This window comes from Ovis aries, chromosome 11 (assembly GCF_016772045.2).
Source record: "Ovis aries strain OAR_USU_Benz2616 breed Rambouillet chromosome 11, ARS-UI_Ramb_v3.0, whole genome shotgun sequence".
NCBI classification, from domain to species: domain Eukaryota; kingdom Metazoa; phylum Chordata; class Mammalia; order Artiodactyla; family Bovidae; genus Ovis; species Ovis aries.
Window position 1 is genome coordinate 40,858,394 of NC_056064.1, and position 23,113 is coordinate 40,881,506.

General features: G+C 42.3%; 1 protein-coding gene across 2 annotated transcripts; it reads right to left on the reverse strand.

The window, feature by feature from the left end:
- Positions 1 to 2,436: 2,436 nt before the first annotated feature.
- On the reverse strand, positions 2,437 to 19,399 carry KRT23 (keratin 23). 2 transcript variants are annotated; one of them, XM_060395601.1, is made up of 9 exons: positions 19,303 to 19,399; positions 18,944 to 19,170; positions 10,942 to 11,024; positions 10,140 to 10,296; positions 8,712 to 8,873; positions 8,502 to 8,624; positions 5,266 to 5,486; positions 4,403 to 4,434; positions 2,437 to 2,792 (listed from the first exon to the last, which is right to left on the reverse strand). In XM_060395601.1, the coding sequence occupies exons 1-9, from the start codon at positions 19,337 to 19,339 to the stop codon at positions 2,719 to 2,721; spliced, it is 1,116 nt and encodes a 371-aa protein (XP_060251584.1). In that variant the 5' UTR covers positions 19,340 to 19,399; the 3' UTR covers positions 2,437 to 2,718. The 2 variants fall into 2 exon arrangements, with proteins under 2 accessions (XP_060251584.1, XP_004012925.2); XM_004012876.5 differs by having other exon boundaries at positions 18,944 to 19,399.
- Between the last annotated feature and the right edge of the window lie 3,714 nt (positions 19,400 to 23,113).

Sequence of the window (23,113 nt, forward strand, 5' to 3'; positions counted from 1 at the left end):
CAAAAGCAGAGACGTTACTTTGCCGACTAAGGTCCGTCTAGTCAAGGCTATGGTTTCTCCTGTGGTCATGTGTGGATGTGAGAGTTGGACTGTGAAGAAGGCTGAGCGCCAAAGAATTGATGCTTTTGAACTGTGGTGTTGGAGAAGACTCTTGAGAGTTCCTTGTACTGCAGGGAGATCCAACCAGTCCATTCTGAAGGAGATCAGCCCTGGGATTTCTTTGGAAGGAATGATGCTAAAGCTGAAGCTCCAGTACTTTGGCCACCTCATGTGAAGAGTTGACTCATTGGAAAAGACTCTGATGCTGGGAGGGATTGGGGGATTCACAGGGTCACAAAGAGTCGGACACAACTGAGAGACTGAACTGAACTGAACTGAATCCAGTTTTAACACATGTCCAGGTCAGAAAAAAATAAAAAGCAATCCTTTCCAAGGGAGTATTCAAACATAGAGACAAAAAGTATTCAGGGCATTGCCAATGTGTTAGATAAACATGGAACTAAATGTACTTTTAGGTTAATAACTGGATATGGAATCTAGAGGCTCAGATCTAGATCCAACTGCAATAGTTCATTGAGTGTTTGGGTCCATGTCTTTATTGTCTGGGTCTCAGTTTATTTGTCTGTAAAGTGGGAGAGTTTGACTAGCCCAGGCCTGTATAGTGCTGTGCTTAGTCAGTCATGTCTGACTGTTTGTGATCCCATGGACTGTAGCCCATCAGGCTCTTCTGTCCATGGAGATTCTCCAGGCAAGAATACTGGAGTAGGTTGCCATGCCCTCCTCCAGGAGATCTTCCCAACCCAGGGATCAAACCCAGGTTTCCTCCATTGCAGGCTGATTCTTTACCAGCTGAGTTTCCGGGAAGGCTTCCCAGGTAGCTCAAATGGTAAAGCCCATGCCTATGGTCCAGAAAGTGAACAGGAACTAAAAAGCCTCTTGATGAAAGTGAAAGAGGAGAGTGAAAACGTTGGCTTAAAGCTCAACATTCAGAAAACTAAGATCATGGCATCCTGGTCCCAACACTTCATGGGAAATAGATGGGGAGATAGTGGAAACAGTGTCAGACTTTATTTTTCTGGGCTCCAAAATCACTGCAGATGGTTACTGCAGCTATGAAATTAAAAGATGCTTACTCCTTGGAAGGAAAGTTATGACCAACCTGCTGCTGCTGCTGCTGCTAAGTTGCTTCAGTTGTGTCCGACTCTGTGCGACCCTATAGATGGCAGCTAGATAGCATGTTAAAAAGCAGAGACATTACTTTGCTAGCAAAGGTCCGTCTAGTCAAGGCTATGGTTTTCCAGTGGTCATGTATGGATGTGAGAGTTGGACTGTGAAGAAGGCTGAGCACTGAAGAATTGATGCTTTTGAACTGTGGTGTTGGAGAAGACTGTTGAGAGTCCCTTGGACTGCAAGGAGATCCAATCAGTCCATCCTAAAGGAGACCAGTCCTGGGTGTTCATTGGAAGGACTGATGCTGAGGCTGAAACTGCAATACTTTGGCCACCTGATGTGAAGAGCTGACTCATTGGAAAAGACCCTGATGCTGGGAGGGATTGGGGGCAGGAGGAAAAGGGGATGACAGAGGATGGGATGGCTGGATGGCATCACTGACTCAATGGACATGAGTTTGGGCAAACTCCGGGAGTTGGTGATGGACAGGGAGGCCTGGCGTGCTGTGATTCATGGGGTTGCAAAGAGTCGGACATGACTGAGCAACTGAACTGAACTGATGGTCTATTGAATTGTTAATATCCTATTGTTTCATGTATGGTCTTCTGATGATGTCTTAGTGAATATATAGGTTTCTGTCTTCCTTTTCTCCAGTGTTGTTCCTCTGTACCCGTCTTGGCCTAGCAGCTCACACAGCTAAAATCTGAGAAAAAGACATCTTCTTCAGGGGCAGAGGTGCCTAGTCTGTCTTCTTTAGTCCTTACTATACCTCAACATAATATCCTGGATCGTAATGTTTGCAACTCAGATTTTGGATGAGTTGTTTCCCCTCTTAGGGTCTCAGTATCTCTCTGTAATGACGATTTCTTTCCCCTGAATTTCCTTTTCTAGTTTTAACTCTCTTTTAGGCATAGAAGTTGTTCATTCATTCATCTGTGAGATAGAATAATTTTTGGTCCTCTCATTGAGGCCTTTCTGGGCATTCCTTTCTCTATCCCTGCCCCACTCCCACTCTCCTGCTGGAAAAGTCTAGAGATCTTGGAGAGCCTTGTGAACCACATCTTGTCCCTAGTTGCATGGCTGCAGGTAACAATTCTGGCCAGTGTTTGCTGCAAACACCTTCAGAGCATTAAGGTCCGTGTCACTCTTTCATGGACAATGCTCTGAGGATCCATTTTCAGGATAAAGAGGTCTTGTCAAGACAAGACTGACCTTATCTTGAGGTTTTGTCTTGCCTTATGATATTTTTTTTAAAAAAGGACATGATGCAGCTGGTGTGGAGTTTTATTGGCTATAAAACATGTACAATGACGGGAATCCGACAACTGTAGTAGTAAAGTAGAGCTTTAAGCTCATGAACTCATACTTTAATTGAAAAAGTGCAGCAATATATGAAGATTGTTATGGTGAGATTGTTACAGAGAAAAAAATTTTCTGAGTTTGTTAACTCCAAGGAAACCTCTTAGAATTCACCTGGGCAAGGACTTTCCAGTGAGGGGAAATAGTTTTTACAACAGGCAGAAATTTTTCTTGGCCTCACTTGTACTTTCAGATCTCATTCACTTGAGAAAGAATTATTCTTCCATTGACGCTCTCCTGTGTGATGGCCTTGATCTTTGGAGCTGCAGATTTGAAAAAAAGCAAAAAGAGGTCACTGCCATGCTCTTCCCACTATCTGAACTGTACTCCTTTCCAGGCCCCTGTTCTCAGCACCCAAAGGCTTTCTAGAATGATCGCTAAGCAATATGGTGGACTCTAATGGAGTGAAAAAAGATCTTACTGAGGAAGATTTTCCTCCCACCTTCTAGGAAATGAGGGTATCTGACCAGTGTCACTTTCTACAGGTCAAGACCTTCACCCCAAGTGTTCCTGATACAGAATCTAGTATTTGACCACAAGTGCTGGAGGGGTCCTTTCTGCTTATATGGGCTTTTGAGCACTTGCAGCGTAGATTCTACGAACGTACAGAGCCTTATACGCCATTCTGAGGATCTCATTTTAATATCTAGAGAGTATGCCATATGAAAGATCATGAGAAGCCAGGAATGTTTATCATGGTCACTGTTTTCAAAGATAAGATTTATTTGAATAAGTGCTTTGTTGATGTATCAGTACACTGATTCTAGACCAGAGGGAAGAATTAAAACCAGTAATAGAGGTCCAGGGAGAACTTTGTTACAGTCAAGGTTCTCCAAAGTAGATTGTCCACCCTCTCCAGTAATGGGTTCCCTGTCCCTGGACGTGACTAAAGAGAGGCTGAAGGACCATGTGTTGGGATCTTGCAGTGGGATGGCAATGAAGCTGCTATTCTGTGATGGTTACTTGGACTCTCAGTCCCCGAACCTTTAATGCCTTAGAGCATTTTATCATAAACTAATCAGAAAGTGCCACCTGTCCCAGACTGTGACTTCTTAAACTTTTCTGTGAGATGTTAATTGTAATCGGAGAAAATAGGGTTCCCCGGTCAAAGGTATTTGGGAACACTGTGCTAAACAAAATAAATTTTGTTGCGGTTTCTTTCTTTTACTTTTTCTTCCCTGCAGCAGTATTTGTTCCATCTTCAGTGCTGAAACATAGCCTGAGTCTTCACCAAGAGGATAGTGGTACATAGTATTCCCAGCCATACTGGGCCACACAACACATCTTCTATAATACACAGTTAAAATCTCATGGGATGCTAGTGTTCAACAGAATGTAGTTTGGGAAATTATGGGACATCATTTTTTTCTTAATTTCCTAGGAATTTGGCCAGCAGACTCCGTAACTTAATTGTTGTTGTTCAGTCACTAAGTTGTGTCTGACTCTTTGCAATCCCGTGGTCTGCAGTGTGCCAGGCTCCCCTATCCTTCATTATCTCCTAAAGTTTGTTCAGATTCATGTCCATTGAGTCCATAATTTAATAGAGATATAATAATATCACTGATTATTTTCATCTACTTTACTGCTGGCAAAGAGCTCATATATATATATGTATATATATATGTGTGTGTATATATATGTGTGTGTATATATATATGTGTGTGTTTATATTGTTTAAGACAATATTGAGAGCTCACTTGGTTCAGCCATATCTAATTTAAGTTGATTCAATATTCCTGGCCATTTGGCAGTAAAGTAAAAACTGAACAAAGAACATTCAGTAGTACACGAGAGTATGATTACTGAAGGATGGATAAATGTGCTGATTCATTAAAAAAAAGGTAGATTCAAACAATGAAAGAGTATTTTTTACCTTTGACGTTTGACTTAGATTCTTCCACTGTCCTATAAAAGTGATAAAGGCTCATTTTAGTATTAGCAACAATCATAAAAACTTCTCAAGATGAACTAACTTCCTTTGCCTGCTGGTACATTCACAGTTCTTTAATGAGGATAATTGTTTGAGTTCTGTAGTTTCAAGGTCATGAGTTCATGGGAGAACCCTTCTGGACCCAAAGGCGGTGAGTACTGCCTCCCACTAACCCTGGGGGATGGAGAAATCTGCTGAGTCACCCCCATCCTTTCAGCCAGCTGCAGGCTTTGCCTCCCTCGGATCCTTTCCAGGGTCTGTGTCTGAAGTGTGAACCCCCTGGGCTTTTCAGACTGTTTTGGGTTTGGTCCAATAACATTTTATTTATGTACTAAAAAAATTCTAACCCTTTCTCTTGGGTTATAGAACATATGTGCCCTTTTGTGAACAGTTATACCAAAACTACGCAGAGATTCCAGATAAAATATCTGGACATCTCAATCTCTTATTCCTGAGTCTTTTCTTGCTGTTAGATTCCTCAATCTTTTTTTCTTTTTTGAGTGAAAATTGGGTGCATTCCCACTGGGAAACACTGTAGCCAAACTTTCTTCACTGTTTGTTTCTAGAGATATAAAATATTAAGTGACGCTGTTGACTTCAAATTGTAGTGTCCTGGGAATAACAGTTGATGAATTCACACTTCCTACTTAGCGGAATACAACCTGGTCTAAGTACCTACAGAAGAAATTCAGCATAAGCCTTTCTTTCTCTACACAGATGATGGCTAACAGGACCATTAAGGTACATGAATGCACACAAGAGTGGATACACTTTTCATTGTCCTTCCCTGCCAGTCTTTGCCTTACCCTCCATTCTCTCCTTCCAAGAGCTGGCGGTAGGTGGCGATTTCCTTCTCTAGGTGGGTTTTGATGCCCAGGAGGACCTTGTATTCGTTGTTCTGACGCTCCAGGTCATGGCGTAGCCGTGTCAGCTCCTCCTCATAGTGGGAGATGATCCGTTGCATGTCCTGGAGCTGGCAGGAGTACCGAGACTGGGTCTCTGATAACATGTTTTCTAAAGCAGATTTCTGAAAGAGGAATGAAATTTCTTTCATCTACTGACTGATGGCTTGATTTAATAGCCTGCTGAGTTGGGCTTCCCTGGTGGCACAGTGGTAAAGAATTCACCTCCCAATGCAGGAGACTCAAAAGATGTGGGTTTGGTCTCTGGGTGGAGACGATCCCCTGGAAGAGGAAATGGCAACCCACTCCAGTATTCGTGCCTAAAAAATTCCATGGACAGAGGAGCCTGGCGGGCTATAGTCCATGGACTCACAAAGAGCTGGACATAACTGAGCACGCGTGCTTGCTGAGTAGTGAGAACATACCAACTCCTCTGCTGGGTGTCTTGGTGGAGTTGGGGATGAGTGAGGAGGAGCAGGCTGACTTTTAGGTTTGGAGCCAGGCAATGAGGAGTCAGGACTTTCTGAATCTCATTTTTCTAGGCATAAAGCCTTTGCATCAGGGAGTTCTATGCGACTTAGCTGCACTCCTGTCGTATTTATTGTTGATGTAGCTTGTTTGGGAGTGAATATACCCCACCTTGCCCTGATCTGTTCCTTACCTACTTCTGCTTATATTTTGTTTTAGGCCAGACTGAAAGCTCCTAGAAGGAAATAGTAGCCAGGACTGCTATCTTTTTGGATCTTCAGAGAAGGGTCTCAAGTAATGGTGCCAGATAAAAAAGAGGGCACCTGATTAAGTATGAATTTCAGATGAGCAATCAGTAATTTTCTTTTAGTATAAATGTGTGCCAAATGTTCCCCCAAATATTGCACAAGAACTTATACTAAAAAAAAAAAAAAAAAAACCAACACACTTGTTCATCTGAAATTCAAATCTCACTGCGTGTCTTCCATTTTAATTTGGTGACTCTGGTAACACATTGTCATTTTTGAGGAAATTCTGAAAGCTGCAAAATGAAGGAAGCTGAGAACCAAGTTCAAGTCCCTGTTCTGTTTGGATTTACCACCTACTTTTCTAGTGAACATAACTTTAATCTTAAAGAGACATTCATAGCTAATAAAGCACCCTGCACTTCAGGGCTGGTAACGTCCAGGGGGCCCTTAGTTCTGCTTGGCTAATACCCCACATGTCTCTGGTCTCATCACTTTCTTGTTCTCCCAAAGGGATATTTTGTTCCTTCTTCTCTGTCTGCAAACCCCTCTTCTCCCTGTCCTTTCTCTTAGCCCATGACCTTGCTTCCTCTGTTGCCGAGGATATGAAAGCCCTCAGGGGAGGGCTCCCATCAGCTCTGCCAGCTTCCACCCACAGACATAAGTCTGTATCGACACTCATTCCCCTCCTGTTATGAGGGGAATAACCGCCCCTGTCTGTGCCACGGTAATTTCAGCAATTACCCCCTGTCTTGCAACATGAATGCTTTCCTCTCTCCTAGATTATTCCCACCAGCTTTCAAACAGAATTTCTTCCACCTTAAAATTTGTTCTCTCGAGCCCATAACTACCTTCAGCAATCAGCCAATTTCTCTCTTCACCTTTGCTTACTGCAGAGCTCCTCAAAGAGTTGTCTATACCCTCTGTTTCAAATTCCCCTTGACTTCCCTCTAAGGGTCAAGGGGAATCTGGTGCCACTGTTAACCCTAGGGCCTCCTCTTCTCTCCTTTCTTCTTCCTTCTGTTGACTCACTGCATCTGTGTTGGCTTCTCGGCTGTTCCTCCAACCTGTCTGGCACACCCGTGCCTCATAGCTTGTGCATTTGCTATTCCCTCCACCTGGAACTCCCTCCCCATAGCCATGGAATGCATCTTTGTATCACTTTGAGGGTGTTTCTCAACTCTCACCTTAACAGTAAAGCCTCTCCCAACCACCTGGCTTTAAAATGACAGCTCTTCTCCTGGAAAGCCTAACCTCTCCCTCATGTTTCATTTCTTTGCAGCATTTTCCTCCATCTGGTATATTATTTATTTTGATGATTTGTGCCTTTATTGTCTATCATCTACAGTAGTATCCAAACTCCTTTATTATCAAATCCTCGGTTACTTAGAATAGTGTCAGGTAGTAGAAAGCATGAACCTAGATATAAATGTCGAGCTGACCTTGCAGGGTTGTTGTGAAATATCTAATGCTAACATGTTCTGAAAGCTACAAAACTATTTAGATAATTTTAAAATATAGTAATTTATTTGTGTTTCAATCATATAAAATACTGTAATTATTTCTGTGTTCATTATCATCACCTTGACAGTGTACATTTTAAATGTCTGTCCATCATCACTGATTCTTAAAATGCAACAGTAATTTACCAGGTGCACCTGCAACAAAATGAACTAATTATTTCTCCTCAAGACTGAGTAGCACTGGGGAACGGTAGTGATGAATGATTAGAAGGTTCAGATAGGCTAAGAAGGAAATTCAATGATAGATTTTATTTAATGAATTTCAAGTGCTTCTAACACTCCTAAAAGCATTTTTACTGAAAACCATGATGATCAAAGAAATGACTTAGACACAAGACCTTACTGTTCACTGGGCATAAGACTGTTCCCTGTGTAAGACGCACACACAATAACAGAGCAACACTTTGCAGCCAGCCAAGCCTGCATTTGCCAGCTGCTCATGTCGGCACCAGAATTTCTCTTTCTTGGAACTGGGAGGGGGCAGCATGGTTGTAAGGGGGAGAGCGTTGATAGGGGTTTTGAGGGTGTAGAACTGCCCACCCCACCCCACGCCCACCCCAAACCACCATGTGGCTTCACCACTGGCCGCTTATTAACTGTGTAACCCTGGTCAATTCACTTAACTGTTTGGGGCTTTGGTTCCCTTATCTCCAAAATGGGGACACCAGGCCCATCTGGAAAGGTTAATGTGAGGATTGATGACATTGACTAGAACGAATGTGGCACAACATGGGCACCTCAATAAATGAGAGCTCTTAGCATCCTCATTGTGGACAGTTTGGATGGAAAGTGGGAGTTTGGATGGAGAAGTGCCCCAAGGGAGTTGGAGAGACAGGCCCTGGAGAGAAGAAGTTTTTGTGGAGGAGGTGGTAACTGACCTAAGATTTTTCCAGCTCAAACTCACCTTGCTGCACTGTGTCTGCAGGTCAATCTCCAGGGCCTGGAAAGTGCGCTTCAGTTCATGAAGGTCGCTTTGGCTGCTCTGCACACCTGTTGGACTGGCTGCTTCCTGGGGCACGGCTGCTGACTGTGAGACCAAGAAAAGAAGAGAGGCATTGGCATTGGGGCCACTTGTAAGTGGAAACTTTGGGAAGTTTGGGCATCTTTCTTTTACCTGCTCTTTATACCAAGTGTCCAAGTCTTGATGCTTCTTTTTAATTATAGACTCATATTCCTGCCTCATATCCTCCAGGACCTTAATCAGATCTTCTCCCGGGGTTGTATCCACCTTCACGTTGACCTTGAAGTCATTTGGCAAACGGTGTTCCTCCACTTCCTGTTTAACCACAGAGAGAGAAAATGAATCAGTTTTGACAATCAGAAGGCCAGAAGTAAGTTGATGGACAGCCTTACACAGATCTTTTAAAAATTCAGCTTATGTGTTTGCCACCTTCCATTGGCTTGGTTTGGTTTCTCAGTTATTGTTTGTTGATGACAAAACATATGCTTTTGTTCCTCATATATATATATATATATATATATAATTTTTTTTTTTGCCATACCATACTGCATGTGGGATCTTAATTCCCTGAACAGGGATTGAACCCAGGGCCCCTGCAGTGGAAGAAGTGATGAGTTTTAGTCAATGGACTTGCAGGGAAGCCCCTCTCTTATAATTTTATGAAGTAAAGAATAGCACTAGACAGGTAATCAAATGGCCCCTGTGATTACTGACTTAATCCCTGGTTGAAAACATTTTACACGGAATTTTGCTTACATAGAGTATAAAGCACTCTTCAACAAGTGTTCATGAGTAAAATGATGATACAATGAAACACTTGAACATTTCAGGTTATAGGCCAAAGCTTTGGGGAAGCAGTTCAGTAACCCAAAGCCAAATGGTGTAGAGACTTTCAAAATCTTGTCAGTGTATTATGACTCTGTAGGGATGATGCCCATGCATGAAACCAAGAAACTACAGGAAAGGTTTAATTAACAACCATGTCTACCCAGGTGTACAGAAGGTGAGGTTCTTTGATAAGCAGTTTTGTTTGCCTAAAATGGGGATTGTTTTTCTATCTTTTCATCAGAGTCTCGGGGATTTTAGATGGATGCTAACTTTTAAAGTCAGTTAAATGCTTTTGGCAATTGAGACTCAATTTTTGCCAATAGTTATATCAAATATATAGGAACTGTGAGTTACTATAGAATATAACTATATTGAATATAATCTGGATCCATGGGAGTCTATTCTGTTGTTCTCCAACTTGCTACACATTGGGTTAATGAAAGAAGTTCGATCCTACACATTTCTTTTTCTCGCATCATATTAATAAACAGGCCTAGATAAACATTGTATCTTAACAAAATTGTTGACTGATGTCATAGTTAATTGGAATTGTGTTTTAGCTGTTGTATTTGACACCAGGGTAAATGACTGTGAACATGGAAAAATCAGATATGTATGTGGTTCCTTATGATTATTTAGGTTGAAGACAATAGAGCTGGCATTCAGGTGGTGATTTCTTCTGGAGCGACTGAGTCATCTGAAATGTGTGGACTAAGAGCTGTACTGGTTACCTGGAGATCCTGGGAGTCCTACCTGCTCATGACGCTTCTTCATGAGGATGAGCTCTTTCCTCATCCCCTCAACCTCCTGTTCTAGGTCTGTGGTGACAATGGTCAGATCATCCAGGGTCTTTCGGAGACCTTCAACTTCAATTTCTAAGTCTTTCTTGAAGGAGTGTTCATGTTCATACCTTTGGTTAGAAGGAAGAGAACAGAACTCTTGTTATTGGAAGGATTCACCTTAGTTTTAGGCTGAATTTCTTGCTTTTTACATTTCATGCAGGTTTTTCTATGATGGTGATCCAATATTATTTTTTCTTTAGAGAGAATGGCATAATAAACAGCCATATATCCGTCACTTAGATTTAGCAGCTGTTAACATTTTGTCATATTCATTTGGTCTATATTCTATCTTGTATTTTAAAGTAATTTATAGACATTATGTCCTTTCAACCCCTAAATACTTCAGAATGTATCTTTTAAGAAAAAAGAGTTTTCTAAATAAGCATAGTAACATTATCACACCTAAAAATCAATAATAAGTTTTTAATATCATCTAAGTATTTGTATTCAAATTTCCCCATACCAAAAAGTGTATTTTATATCTGGTTTGTGTATTAAACATCTGTCTGGACCCTAGTGACTGAAGCAACTTAGCAGCAGCAGCAGCAGCAGTAGCAGCATGCCTTTTCATTATAGCTTAGTAAGATTTTACACATGGGTAATGGTGTGGTACATTTTCTTTCGGCAAAACAGAAACAAGAACAATTCCCAAAACCAAACCAACCCCCATCCCCTCCCCCCACCCACCACAACACTGTGAAGAAGGAACTTACTTAAGGCTGAAGTCATCCACTGCCATCCTGGCGTTGTCAATGAGAAGGATGATCTGAGCATTGTTTACCTTGCCATCTGCTATCTGTAAAGCACACACCAAGAGTCACTTCAGTTGCATGCAAATCCACAGGACAGCTGCATTTCTGCCCAGCTCCTGATAATCTGACTTATCAGCAGATAAGGCTTTATTTTCTAGCAGTGGAATAATGAGCAGTCAAGTCAATTAATATTTATTGAGCACTTACTAAGTGCAAAGCACAAGTGTGGGTTTGTAGTAATGGTATGGTCTGCAGTCACTTTCACTGTCTTTTTTTATATTGGGTTTTGATAGGATTGATGCAACTGCTCAAAGAATGATATAGGCGGGGGAAGGAGAGTAATTGTGGAAAATGCCTTTTAACTATCTTGTAAGATCCACACAACGTGAAAGTCGCTCAGTTGTGTCTGACTGGGGATTTTTTGACTTGTTTTTGTTTTGTCCGACTTGTTTTTCGACAAGGCTATGGTTTTTCCAGTAGTCATGTATGGATGTGAGAGTTGGACTATAAAGAAAGCTGAGCACCAAAGAATTGATGCTTTTGAACTGTGGTGTTGAAGAAGTTGAGAGTCCCTTGGACTGCAAGGAGATCCAACCAGTCCATCCTAAAGGAAACCAGTCCTGAATATTCATTGGAAGGACTGATGTTGAAACTGAAACTCCAATACTTTGGCCACCTGATGCGAAGAGCTGGCTCATTTGAAATAAGACTCTGATGCAGGGAAAGATTGAAGGCAGGAGGAGAAGGGGACAACAGAGGAAGAGACGGTTGGATGGCATCACCGACTCAATGGACATGAGTTTGAGCAAGCTCTGGGAGTTGGTGATGGGCAGGGAAGCCTGGTGTGCTACAGTCCATGGGGTCGCAAAGAGTCAGACACAACTAAGTGAATGAACTGAACTAAGCATAATTAGTTTTTGCCCTAAATGACCATAGCCATATACATAATTTATAGGTGTGTATATGTGTTTGTAAATTATTCAGTTGTAGCTATTAACATATTAACTGAAAGGGGAGAAGGATGAGTTGGGAATTGGGGATTAACAGATACAGACTGCTATATATTAAATAAATAACAAAGAGCAACTGTTTTGCATGGGCTTCCCTGGTGGGTCAGATGGTAGAGAATCTGCCTGCAATGCAGGAGACACAGGTTTGATTCCTGGGCCAGGAAGATCCTGTGGAGACAGGAGTGGCAACCCACTCCAGTGTTCTTGCCTAGAGAATTCTATGGACAGAGGAGTCTGGTGGGCTACAATCCATGGATCACAAAGGTCAGACATGATTGAGTAACTATGTCACACACACACATGCACACACACACACACTGTATAGCATAGGGAACTATATTCAATTTCTTGTAATAACTTATAATGGAAAAAAATCTGAAAAAGGATTAATAAACTTCATGTTGAAACTTTAACTTTGTAACTGCCTCTAGTTAAAGACTTTCACTGCTGCTGCTGCTGCTAAGTCGCTTCAGTTGTGTCCAACTCTGTGTGACCCACAGGCGACAGCCCACCAGGCTCCCCCGTCCCTGGGATTCTCCAGGCAAGAACACTGGAGTGCGTTGCCATTTCCTTCTCCAATGCATGAAAGTGAAAAGCGAAAGTGAGGTTACTCAGTTGTGTCCGACTCTTCCCGACCCCATGGACTGTAGCCTACCAGGCTTTTCCATACATGGGATTTTCCAGGCAAGAGTACTGGAGTGGGATGCCACTGGCTTCACTAGATGTGTATATATTTTTTATTTAAAAAGAGAATTAGCGGACTTTTGGATTCAGAGGGAGAGGGAGAGGGTGGGATGATTTGGGAGAATGGCATTGATACATGTATACTATCATGTAAGAATCCAATCACCAGTCTATGTCCGATGCAGGATACAGCATGCTTGCGGCTGGTGCCCGGGGATGACCCAGAGGGATGTTGTGGGGAGGGAGGTAGGAGGGGGGTTTCATGTTTGGGATCGCATGTACACCCGTGGTGGATTCATGTCAATGTATGGCAAAACCAATACAGTATTATAAAGTAAAATAAACTAAAAATAAAAAGTTAAAAAAAAGAATTATTGTTGAAGTATCCACCTGAGAAACTGAGTATATATATGTTTGATTTGTGAATACTTCTAGGTAGTTGTAATCAGAGAAATACACGTATCAGAGAAATAATATATGACACTCAATTTTAATGCGTGTCATTGTCTTGGGGAAAATTGGATGGAATATATCTCAATGTCAAAAGTATACTACTTTTGTACCAAGCATTGCGCTGAACTGGGAACCAGCAGATTTTCCTTTTATTTCCTGTTACTGACCATTGGTGTGAACTTGGGTCAGTGACCCAACTCTGCGGACTTCAGTTTCATCAACGCTCTTTACAAATAAGGAGCTTGTACTGAAAACATGTGACCTTAGGGGTCCTAGTTCCAAACTTCTGTCACTTACTTGGGGCCAAAGAATCTGTGACATTCCCATCGTATTTATGCAGATAGTTGCTTTAATTAGAGAGGATTTTCTTAGGACAAACTTATACTTCGACACAAAGACACCTTTCAAAAATCTGGCCCTGTTCAAAGTTCCACTGATTACTTGGAATTTTGTGTCATAAATACACAATAGCAGGATTCAGAGGTGTTCAGAACACTGGGTCTGGAACTCCCAGAGCAGGGCCTGGGGTCCTGCTCCAGCACCTACCTCCTGAGTGGGCTCTGCCAAGTCTTGGCTTCTTCATACATAAAATGGCAATAATAACAACCACAGAGTTATGAGAATTAGATTAGAAGAGATAAAATAAAATAATGCAAAATAGCATTTCTGGGCACAGTCTAGACACTCTGAAAACAATCGGTTGAAGCTAAATTAGTTCAGAAAAATGTAAAGAAATTTTAATTTTGTTTTAAAAAAAGCTAGCACTTTTGTAATTAGAGCCAGTGTCTGCACTGGATAAATTCCTAGGGTTTAAATGTTGAGATGCATTGTCTACTTTGCTGTTCATGATGGGAGATGACCAGACTGGCTGCCCATGCCCAACTCAATTCCCTTAGTGGATTCCAAATGGTATCACGATGACTTCCATAGGTCTGAAAAGGGATTCTGTAGATATTTCCTTGTCTTTCCTCTACAGTGCTGCTTAGGGATTTCTTACCAATGCTTTCCCCTCCAGGCTGTTTAGTCTTTGCATGATCTAAGCTCATGGGAGATGAAAAGTAACTCCATCCAAAATGGCCTGGGGATCCCTGCAGTTAGCCTCAGCTGTTCCCTGAGGTTTTGCTTGACATTCAAAGAAACCATGCCCTGTACTCTCCACGAAATCAGAAAATAAAACATACCACCTGTGTTGGAAACACCACAGTTTTCCAATGAAGTTACCTTATGTATAATATACTTTTAATTGGAAGACCATGGAGTAATCATTAAGAATATCACTTCCACATAGAATGGATAAACAATATTCTGTGCTATACAGAATCTATAGTGCATGGAACTATATCCAATATTCTGTGATAAACCATAATGGAAAATTATATTAAAAAAAAAGAAGTTGCCTCAGTCATGTCCAACTCTTTGTGACCCCATGGACTGTAGCCCACCAGGCTCCTCTGTCTATGGGATTCTCCAAGCAAGAACACTGGAGTGGGTTGCCGTACCCTCCTCCAGAGTATCTTCCCAACCCAGGGATCAAACCCACATCTCTAACGCCTGCTGCACTGGCAGTCGGGTTCTTTACCACTAGCACCACCTGGGATATCCATACATCTACATAAAGATATATACAAAACTGATCGACTTTGCTGCACAGGAGAAATTAACACAACATTGTAAATCAACTCTATTTCAATTAAAAAATAATGTCACTCTCTCTATACTGATACAGATATTAAGTTTGAGACAAAGGTGAATTTATTTCACAGCAGTGTACTGATGTTGCTTTGTTAGTTGTGACAAATGTGCCATGGTGATGGAAGATTTTAGTAATGAGGGGAGCTGGGTGATTTATGGAAAGTTTCTGTACCATGTAAATCTAAAAATACTCCACATGAAAAGTTTATTTAAAATAATAAGAAGGATGCAAAACAGTGTGTATACTTAAAAAAATCATCTGTGAACTTATTTGTTTTTTTCTGAATTAAATTGATAATTTATCCATGGCAAAATCCACATCAAAAGTCTGATTTCCCCAGGTAGCATTCTTATAGTCCATGGGTTGATATAGAAGAAATTTAAAAACTGAAACTATTTCTTCCTCGTTGGGTTACCTGATACAATATTATGATACAACCACTATTACTGAGCCATCCTTTACAGTAATGAATGAACAAGAGTGGGTTGAGAAATAATATATGAGGCATAGGTATTGCATTGTGTTGTAATTAATCACTTGGATTCTCCCCAAGGACCTGAGTTCATTCTTTTAAAATAATCTGGTTTGTGTATTAGTGTAGCATCATTGCTTCAGGGTGTGTAATCTACTAGGGAGAGGAGAACAGAACTTGTGACTGTAAACCAATGAGCCAAATATAGTACTATTGAGAGCCATTCTGCACCTTAATATTTGTGTGACAATGTCCAACTCTGTTTCAAAGATTTTAGTGATGAGGGGAGCTGGGTGATTTATGGAAAGTTTCTGTACCATGTAAATCTAAAAATACTCCACATGAAAATTTATTTAAAATAATAGGAAGGATGCAAAACAGTGTGTATACTTAAAAAAATCATCTGTGAACTTATTTGGCTTTTCTGAATTAAATTGATAATTTATCTGTGGCAAAACCCACATCAAAAGTCTGACTTCCCCAGGACTTATTTGGTTTTTCTGAATTAAATTGATAATTTACCCATGGCAAAACCCACATCAAAAGTCTGATTTCCCCAGGTAGCATTCTTATAGTACATGAGTTGATATAGAAGAAATTTAAATAATTTTCTTTTTTTTCTTTCTTTTTCTTTTTGGCCATTAAGTTTGTGGGATCTTAGTTTCCTGACCTGGGATTGAACCCAGGCCCACAGCAGTGAAAGCATCAAGTTCTAACCACTAGTACCAGAGAATTCCTGAAATATTTTCTTACAGACTTTTGGAGTAACATTTAACATCCTTAAAGTGAAGGTGTTGTTCAATCACTAAGTCATGTCTGACTCTTTGTGACCCCATGGACTGCAGCATGCCAGGCTCTCCTGTCCTTCATTATCTCCTGGAGTTTGCTCAGATTCATGTCCATTGAGTTGGTGATACTAAGTGGGGGTGGGAGAGAGCTATATCTAATCAGAACACTTCATGAATCTTGAAAGGCCCAGTTCAGTTCAGTCTCTCAGTCGTGTCCGACTCTTTGCGACCCCATGAATTGCAGCATGCCTGGCCTCCCTGTCCATCACCAACTCCCGGTAAGTCCCAGGCATGGTGGGACTTCTTTGGGCCTCTGTTTTGTCACCTATAAAGAGGGGAGGTCTGATAGACCATCTGAACTTCAAATATCTGTTTTCTTCAAACACAGAGAAAAACAACTGAAGTAAGAAATACAGAAATGAATATAATTTGAAGCTGAAGGAGCTTCCCATTTAATGTCAGAACCAAGAACCTGGGGTTTCCTGGAGGGTGGGCCAGCCACCCACTCCTTGTAATTGTCCCCACTCGCTTTTCTTAATTCTGTTCCAAAGAATTTAGGCACCCACTTGGCCTCAGTCTCCTCATCCATAGATTGGGGATAAAAACACCTGCTTCACAGAATGAGATAATGGGTATGAAATATGTGTTGTATGCTTAAGAGTGCAAATGGGATGCACTATCTTTATTAACAAATAGCATCATTTTTGATGAGGCAGACTGGCCAGCACCAGGCTCTGTGGAAATTACGAGGCCATTAGAAACAAACCTAGGTTAGAATCCCAGCTCTAGCTCTTCCTGGTGGCTTTGGATGGCTGCTTCACTTCTCTGAGCCTCAGTTTCTTTCCAGGGTTGTAGTGAGAAATAAATCAGATAATACAGAATGTTTCCATCATTGCAGAAAGCTCTTGGACCACGCTGATGAGTATATTCAGTACCTGACATGATGCCTGGCATATAATAATCGCTCAATAAATTTTTCCATCCCCTTTCCTCCGTCTTTCTGCTGTCAGCTGATGCATTATTTGACCAGGTCTAACCTCACGTTTCTTTTGGGAGTTATGTTCTTAGCTTCCCATTTGCAAAAAACTTCTGTCCTCTCCATTCTAAAACCAAAGCAACTTTATTAATAAAAACAGTATGGTAAGTTTTGTTGAGTCACCTTATTTTTTTGGTAAAGACAACCATGTACTATATAGTTAAGACAATTACACAGTCAGCTATTAGGTTGATTATTCAATAATTAGGGTTCATTATAAGGAAAGATTTCTATTATCTTGATTCAAGCAGGGACGACTGAGTGTTGAGAAATAGTATCATAAAAATGTTGGAAACCCGTGATGCTCTTTCTAGGATAGGTTCAATCATGATCTTACAGGAAAATTTCTGGGACTACTTTACTTAAGAGAATTTCCATAGCTTTAAAATATAACCTAGATGACTGGATTCCCTGTACTTCTAGCCAATGTTATGAAACATCCCAGAAGGTATAATGGTGTGCAGCCCACTCCTGTATTCTTGCCTAGAAAATCCCATGGGCAGAGGAGCCTGGTGGACTACAGTCATAGGGTCAAAAAGAGTTGGACACTACTGAGTGACTGAGCAGAAGGTATAAAGTTAGGCTTCTAAATGTTTGGTTGAAAAGCTATTCATATTTTGAAGACATCTCCATAATCCATCTTAACTCTAAGATTCTAAAAATCAGACCCATTTTTATTATTTTTTTTCCCTAGCAATATGCCATTTTCAGAACTGTGAGTGGCTAGAATTCAGAACTTCTGGAAGTCCCCAAGAGGAAGCATCCAGGGAAATCACAAAGATGTATCTTCTAGTGGAGTGACGGCTTTTACGTGTGATCTCGAGAATAGTACAACTCAGCCTTTCTTTGATGGGTAATCACACTGCTGTCAGGACTTGGAGGTGGAGCAGAGCTGATGCAACGAGACGTAAATGCTCTCTTGTGCCTTGTGCGCTGAGCATGAGGAATGAAGATCAGCCCTGATCATTACGATTATGTTGTCGGATCGTAAGTGGTACCAGACAGCACCTGCTTGCCTTCCATGTTTTCTATATAATTCACGTACAGAAGATTAAATATACAAAACAGACTTTTCCTGACTCCATATTTAAGGTATGATAAGAAAATGTCCTTGGGCTTCCCAGGTGGCACTGGTGCTAAAGAACCCACCTGCCCATGCAAGAGACATAAGAGACGAGGCTTTGATCCCTGCTTGGGAAGATGCCCTGGAGAAGGAATGGCAAGCCATCCCAGTACTTTTGCCTAGAGAATCTCAAGGACAGAGGAGTCCAGTGGGCTACAGTCCACAGGGTCACAAAGAGTTGGACATGACTGAAGCGACTCAACATGCACAAGAAAATATCCTTGGGTTTCCCTGGTGGCTTAGTGGTAAAGAATCTGCTTGCCAGTGCAGGAGACACAGGTTCGATCCCTGTTCCAGGAAGATCCCACATGCCATCTAAGCCTGTCACAACGGTTGAGCCTGTGTTCTGGAGCCTGGGAACTGCAACCACTGAAGCCTGCATGGCCTAGAGCTCATGCTCACCAACAAGAGGAGCGCCCGTGCCACAGCTAGAGAGAAGCCCCCACTCTCCACAGCTAGAGAGAAGCTCAGAACTTCATCAACAAAGACCCAGCACAGCAATAAATAAGTAAATGAAACAACTCTTTACCATCTGAGCCACTAGGGAAAAGAAAGAAAATATCCTTGAATACTTTTGTTCATGATTTTTTTTTAAGCTCTTTTTGTCATTTTCCAGGAAATTATCTTTTCTACTGATTTCTTCTCTCATGGGTCTCCTGGAAAGGCAGTCCCCTCTTGAGTTCCAGGGTTACCCAGGATCTTACCTGCTCCTGCAGGTGGCTGATGCTTTCCTCGTATTGGGAGTAGTCTTGCTTATTGCCTGAATCTCTTTGCTGATGCCACTTCAGGATGGAGCTTTCTAGTTTCACGTTGGCCTCCTCCAGGGCGCGCACCTTTTCCAGGTAGGTGGCCAGGCGGTCATTAAGGTTCTGCATCATCTCCTTCCCATTTCCGCCTAGGAGGGAGCTGCCTCTTCCAGACCTCCAAGACCCTTCAGGGAGGGAACAGCTCAGTGAGGAGGAGGAAAGTGAGATGCGGACACCCCCCGCACCACCATGGACACTCGGAGCCCGGGGAAAGCTCCCCGGCCGGCCCCAGCCGCCTCCTGTGGCATAGAGGGAACCTGAGCGGTTCTGGCTGAAGCTCTGGTTGGAATTCATGGTTCCATCTGTGTCTGGGGCAGGACTGGGCTCTGGTCCACTCCCTGGCACCACAAAACTGAGCCGCCCCAGACTGCCCCAGATGGCTTTATGCCCTTTGCTGTGGGAGTTCCCTCTTCTGACAGCTGTACCGACAAGATCCTATCATTGTGCAACACGTGTTTCCTCTTGGTCAATCCCAAAGCACCCCCGGGCCTTCACACACTGGCTGTTGTTTAGAGTCACATCGATATACCAGGTTGCTTTTCCCTCCCAGTGTTAACCTGGAGGTGTGGCCCACGGCCTTAGGTGGGTATTAGTCTCAGGTGTCTTTCTAGTCTTTTTTCCATTGTCCGTTTATCTGGAAAAGGTCTGACTAAAGTCCACAGAAAGGTGATTTGGGGTGGCATAGATTTCCTTTGAAAAAGTAGACATTAAACACACAAACACACACCTGCCCCTACCCAACCCCCAAATAAACACATCCCAGCTCTAAAGCAAGGATGGGAGGGACTTGCGATGCAAGAGCCAGATCAGGACAGAATCTCAGGTCCTGGAATGAAAATACTTGTGCAGAGGAAATGGAGACAGTTCTGAATATCTGATCCTCGGTTGCAGCCGCTGGTGGATGGAAAGTAATTTCAAAGGAATCACTCTTAAGAACAAACCCACAATTATAATTAATTAATGAATGACCGAATCTTCCACTTCCAGGCTGCCTTTCATCCCAGCACACCTCAAAACCAAACAACCCCAGCCTGTGCCCAGGACTCTCATTGGCCCCTGGGAGGCAGATAGCCTTTGTTAAGTGGCCAGCAGCCCTGATCCCGCTGAGCCCTGGAAAGGCTCAGTGCTGTGCATCTATGCCCTGCGGAGGGAACAGAGGGAATCAGGAAATGTGCCATGGGTTGTCGAACACGCTTGATGAATCTTATGCTTTGGCTGCCAAGGTAAATGTTAGGAATGAATAAAGAAATAGTCTGGGGGCGGAGAGCCACGTGCTGCTTACTGGCAACTAGATTTAAAGGAGACTTTAGAATAAATGGCAGCATCTTGAAGGGACAGAAGTGTTCCTTAGTCCGAGCCACTGACTTTACAGATGAGGAAAACTGAGGCCCGTGGGGTGGGGTGGGCAGGATGGCAGAGGAACAGATTGTGGGTTAGTGGCAAAGCCAGGGTGTGGCTCCTTCGGCCACATAGCGCGGTTATCATTGAGCTGAATCTTGACGGAGCCCTGGATCACACTTCTCTTTCATAATGGTGATAATGGGACTTCCCAGTTTACAAAGCCCTTTGATATTCTGTATTTAATCCACATAGCCAGGGATGTGGCCAGGGAAGAGTTATTGTTCCCGTTTTCCTCCTAGAGGTGAAAGATGGGGAGCTGATTTGCGTGTAATGTAAATCAACACAGGAATTTGTGGTTGTTTGGCCTTGGTCTGTGCTATTTCCTCTGCCTGGAAAACCTTGCTTGTGCTGCCTAGGCCTGCTCTCCTGCCTTCCAGATGTAGTTCAAGGGTTACTGCTTTCATCGCAATTGTTATCTGATTTTCTTACATGAGTTGTGTGCTCCTTCTTTGAGGAAAATGCCTTTTCTAGATCCCAAGATCTTCCAGAGGAGCAGACAGCGTGGTATCCCTACCCCAGAGCAGAAGGATGGGAACTGGGAACCCCCCACCCTGAGCTGGGTCCAGCCACCACCTGGGCCTAAGTTGACCCCTATTCTTCACTCACCACATTGTATTGCATTTGTTACACTCCTTGGGGACTACAGGCTTCTTGAAAACAAGGATTATGTCTTTCATCTTCAAAGCATCAAAGTCTGGCTTCTTATAGGTGTTTCATAAACACTGCGTGTTAACTCAGTAGTGAAACTTTAAGTCAGGATTTTAACTCAGGTCCTCTGACGGTGTCACCTCCTGCCTCTTTTAGGAGTGTGAGTTGTAAAATCAGAGAGTAAGAAAAAGCCTCTGCTAGCCGTCAACCAGCTAGCTACAAAAGCAAAATCATTCCTAATTAAAATAAAATAAACTAAAGCACACTAGCTCAGCTTGTCTGCCCTGGCAACAAAACCTTGCAAAAAGTGCTCTGGACTTTCCTCATCTCACTGTGTGCAAGATGGAAAAACTTTGTCAAGACTTACAGGGAGCGCCCTTTGCAAGAGTTCTGCAGTCACTTACATCTCTAAACATGAGAGAAAGACAGAAGGGAGAGATGATGAACACAGAGCGAATGAGGGAAAAATAGAGACTTGTTCAGACATGCGGTGGCAAGCTGTGTTCTGACGGATGCAGATGGTTCTGGATCATTTGTGGGGCTCAGGTTTGTGCTCTCATGGACCCAGGTTCACATCCGGCTGTAGGATGCGCTAGGGCCAGGCTGTGCTCCGATTCCCTAAAGTCTGTCACAATCATCTACAATGGAATTGATCGTTACCTGCTCATTTCAGGTGTGTATAACTGGCAATGACTTCTGAGCCCCGTGAATTTAGCACATTTTACAGCAGTATATGGGGTTTGGATTTAAAAGAGTTAACCTCGAGCAAAGGATTTCTGGTGTTGGAGCAGGGCCAGAGGAGAGAAAATCTGATGGTGAGATTTGAGAGGACTTGGTCAAAGTCATTTCTTCTAGGAGCGTCATATGATGATTTTCCTTGTAGCCCCTGATGCATGGAGTTCCACTGGATTTTAGAAACATTTCAGATCCTCTCCATCTGTGCACATTGCTAGACATATGGACAGCTAGAATAATTTTAGAAAACTAACTTCATATGGTTTATTTTAATTTAGAAGAATTAGGTTAATTAAAAAAACAGCTGACAAGAAACTAAAGTGAATTCACTTTAGTTACAAGTTTTCTATAGGGTTTTAAAACTGTCATACTCTTCTTTTAATTGATGACTTTTAAGGAGAGTGAAATAATATGTGGTAAGTGCCAATATATGTGGAATCACAGAGCTAAAAAAGGGCCAACAAGTAGTCATTTGGTGCAGATCTTTGCTTTTAGTAGGTCGACCTCAAATTTCTGAGCTTATTTTCAAACTATTTTTTAAAGAACTCAAGGGATAAAAGGCTCAGTTGACTCTCAATACATGTCCAACACTTACTCATCCTTTTGGTCACTAAGGACTCCCCTTGTGGCTCAGGCGGTAAAGTGTTTGCCTACAATGCAGGAGACCCCGGTTTGATCTCTGGGTTGGGAAGATCCTCTGGAGAAGGAAATGGCAACCCACTTCAGTACTCTTGCCTGGAAACTCCCATGGATGGAGTGTGGTAGGCTACAGTCCATGGGGTCGCAAAGAGTCGGACACGACTGAGCGACTCCACTTGGTGGCTTAGTCTTTCACCTGTAAAAGGGTTTCATGAATTTTTGGGGGGAGGGGTATTTCTATGGAGTTCAAGTTGTTTAACATCTAAATTATTCTTCTTTGTATGACTTCCCAGGTAAAAGGCTTGTAATTTTCATATTAGGTTCATCTTTCTAATAACCTGAAATGTTGTCTTAAAAGGGAATGGATATTTTGCAGGAGAGGTTGGTGCTGAGTGGATGAATGGGATTGCCCGTGGGTGTATCAGGGATCAGAAGAGAGCCTTGTCAATAGTTAGCTGTCATTAACTGGGAGCAGTGTGTCCTTGCCTTTAAAAGATAGCCATTCATCACCGAAGCATTCCCTTGGCACGCTCTTCTTTATAGCGAGAGAAGAATGGTCAAAACAATCCCCAAACAGATCTTTACTATGCATCACATTTCAGAACAGATGAGTGGCAGATCTCCAGGCCAAATTGCCATGTCATT

Excerpts from the sequence above, each read along its gene's own strand:
- KRT23 (XM_004012876.5), bottom strand. The coding sequence starts at position 19,339 with ATGAATTCCAACCAGAGCTTCAGCCAGAACCGCTCAGGTTCCCTCTAT. Across the intron at positions 8,625-8,711 it reads ACACTTGGTATAAAGAGCAG|TCAGCAGCCGTGCCCCAGGA; the intron begins GTAAAAGAAAGA and ends TTGGTCTCACAG. Across the intron at positions 5,487-8,501 it reads TGCAGACACAGTGCAGCAAG|AAATCTGCTTTAGAAAACAT; the intron begins GTGAGTTTGAGC and ends TTCCTCTTTCAG.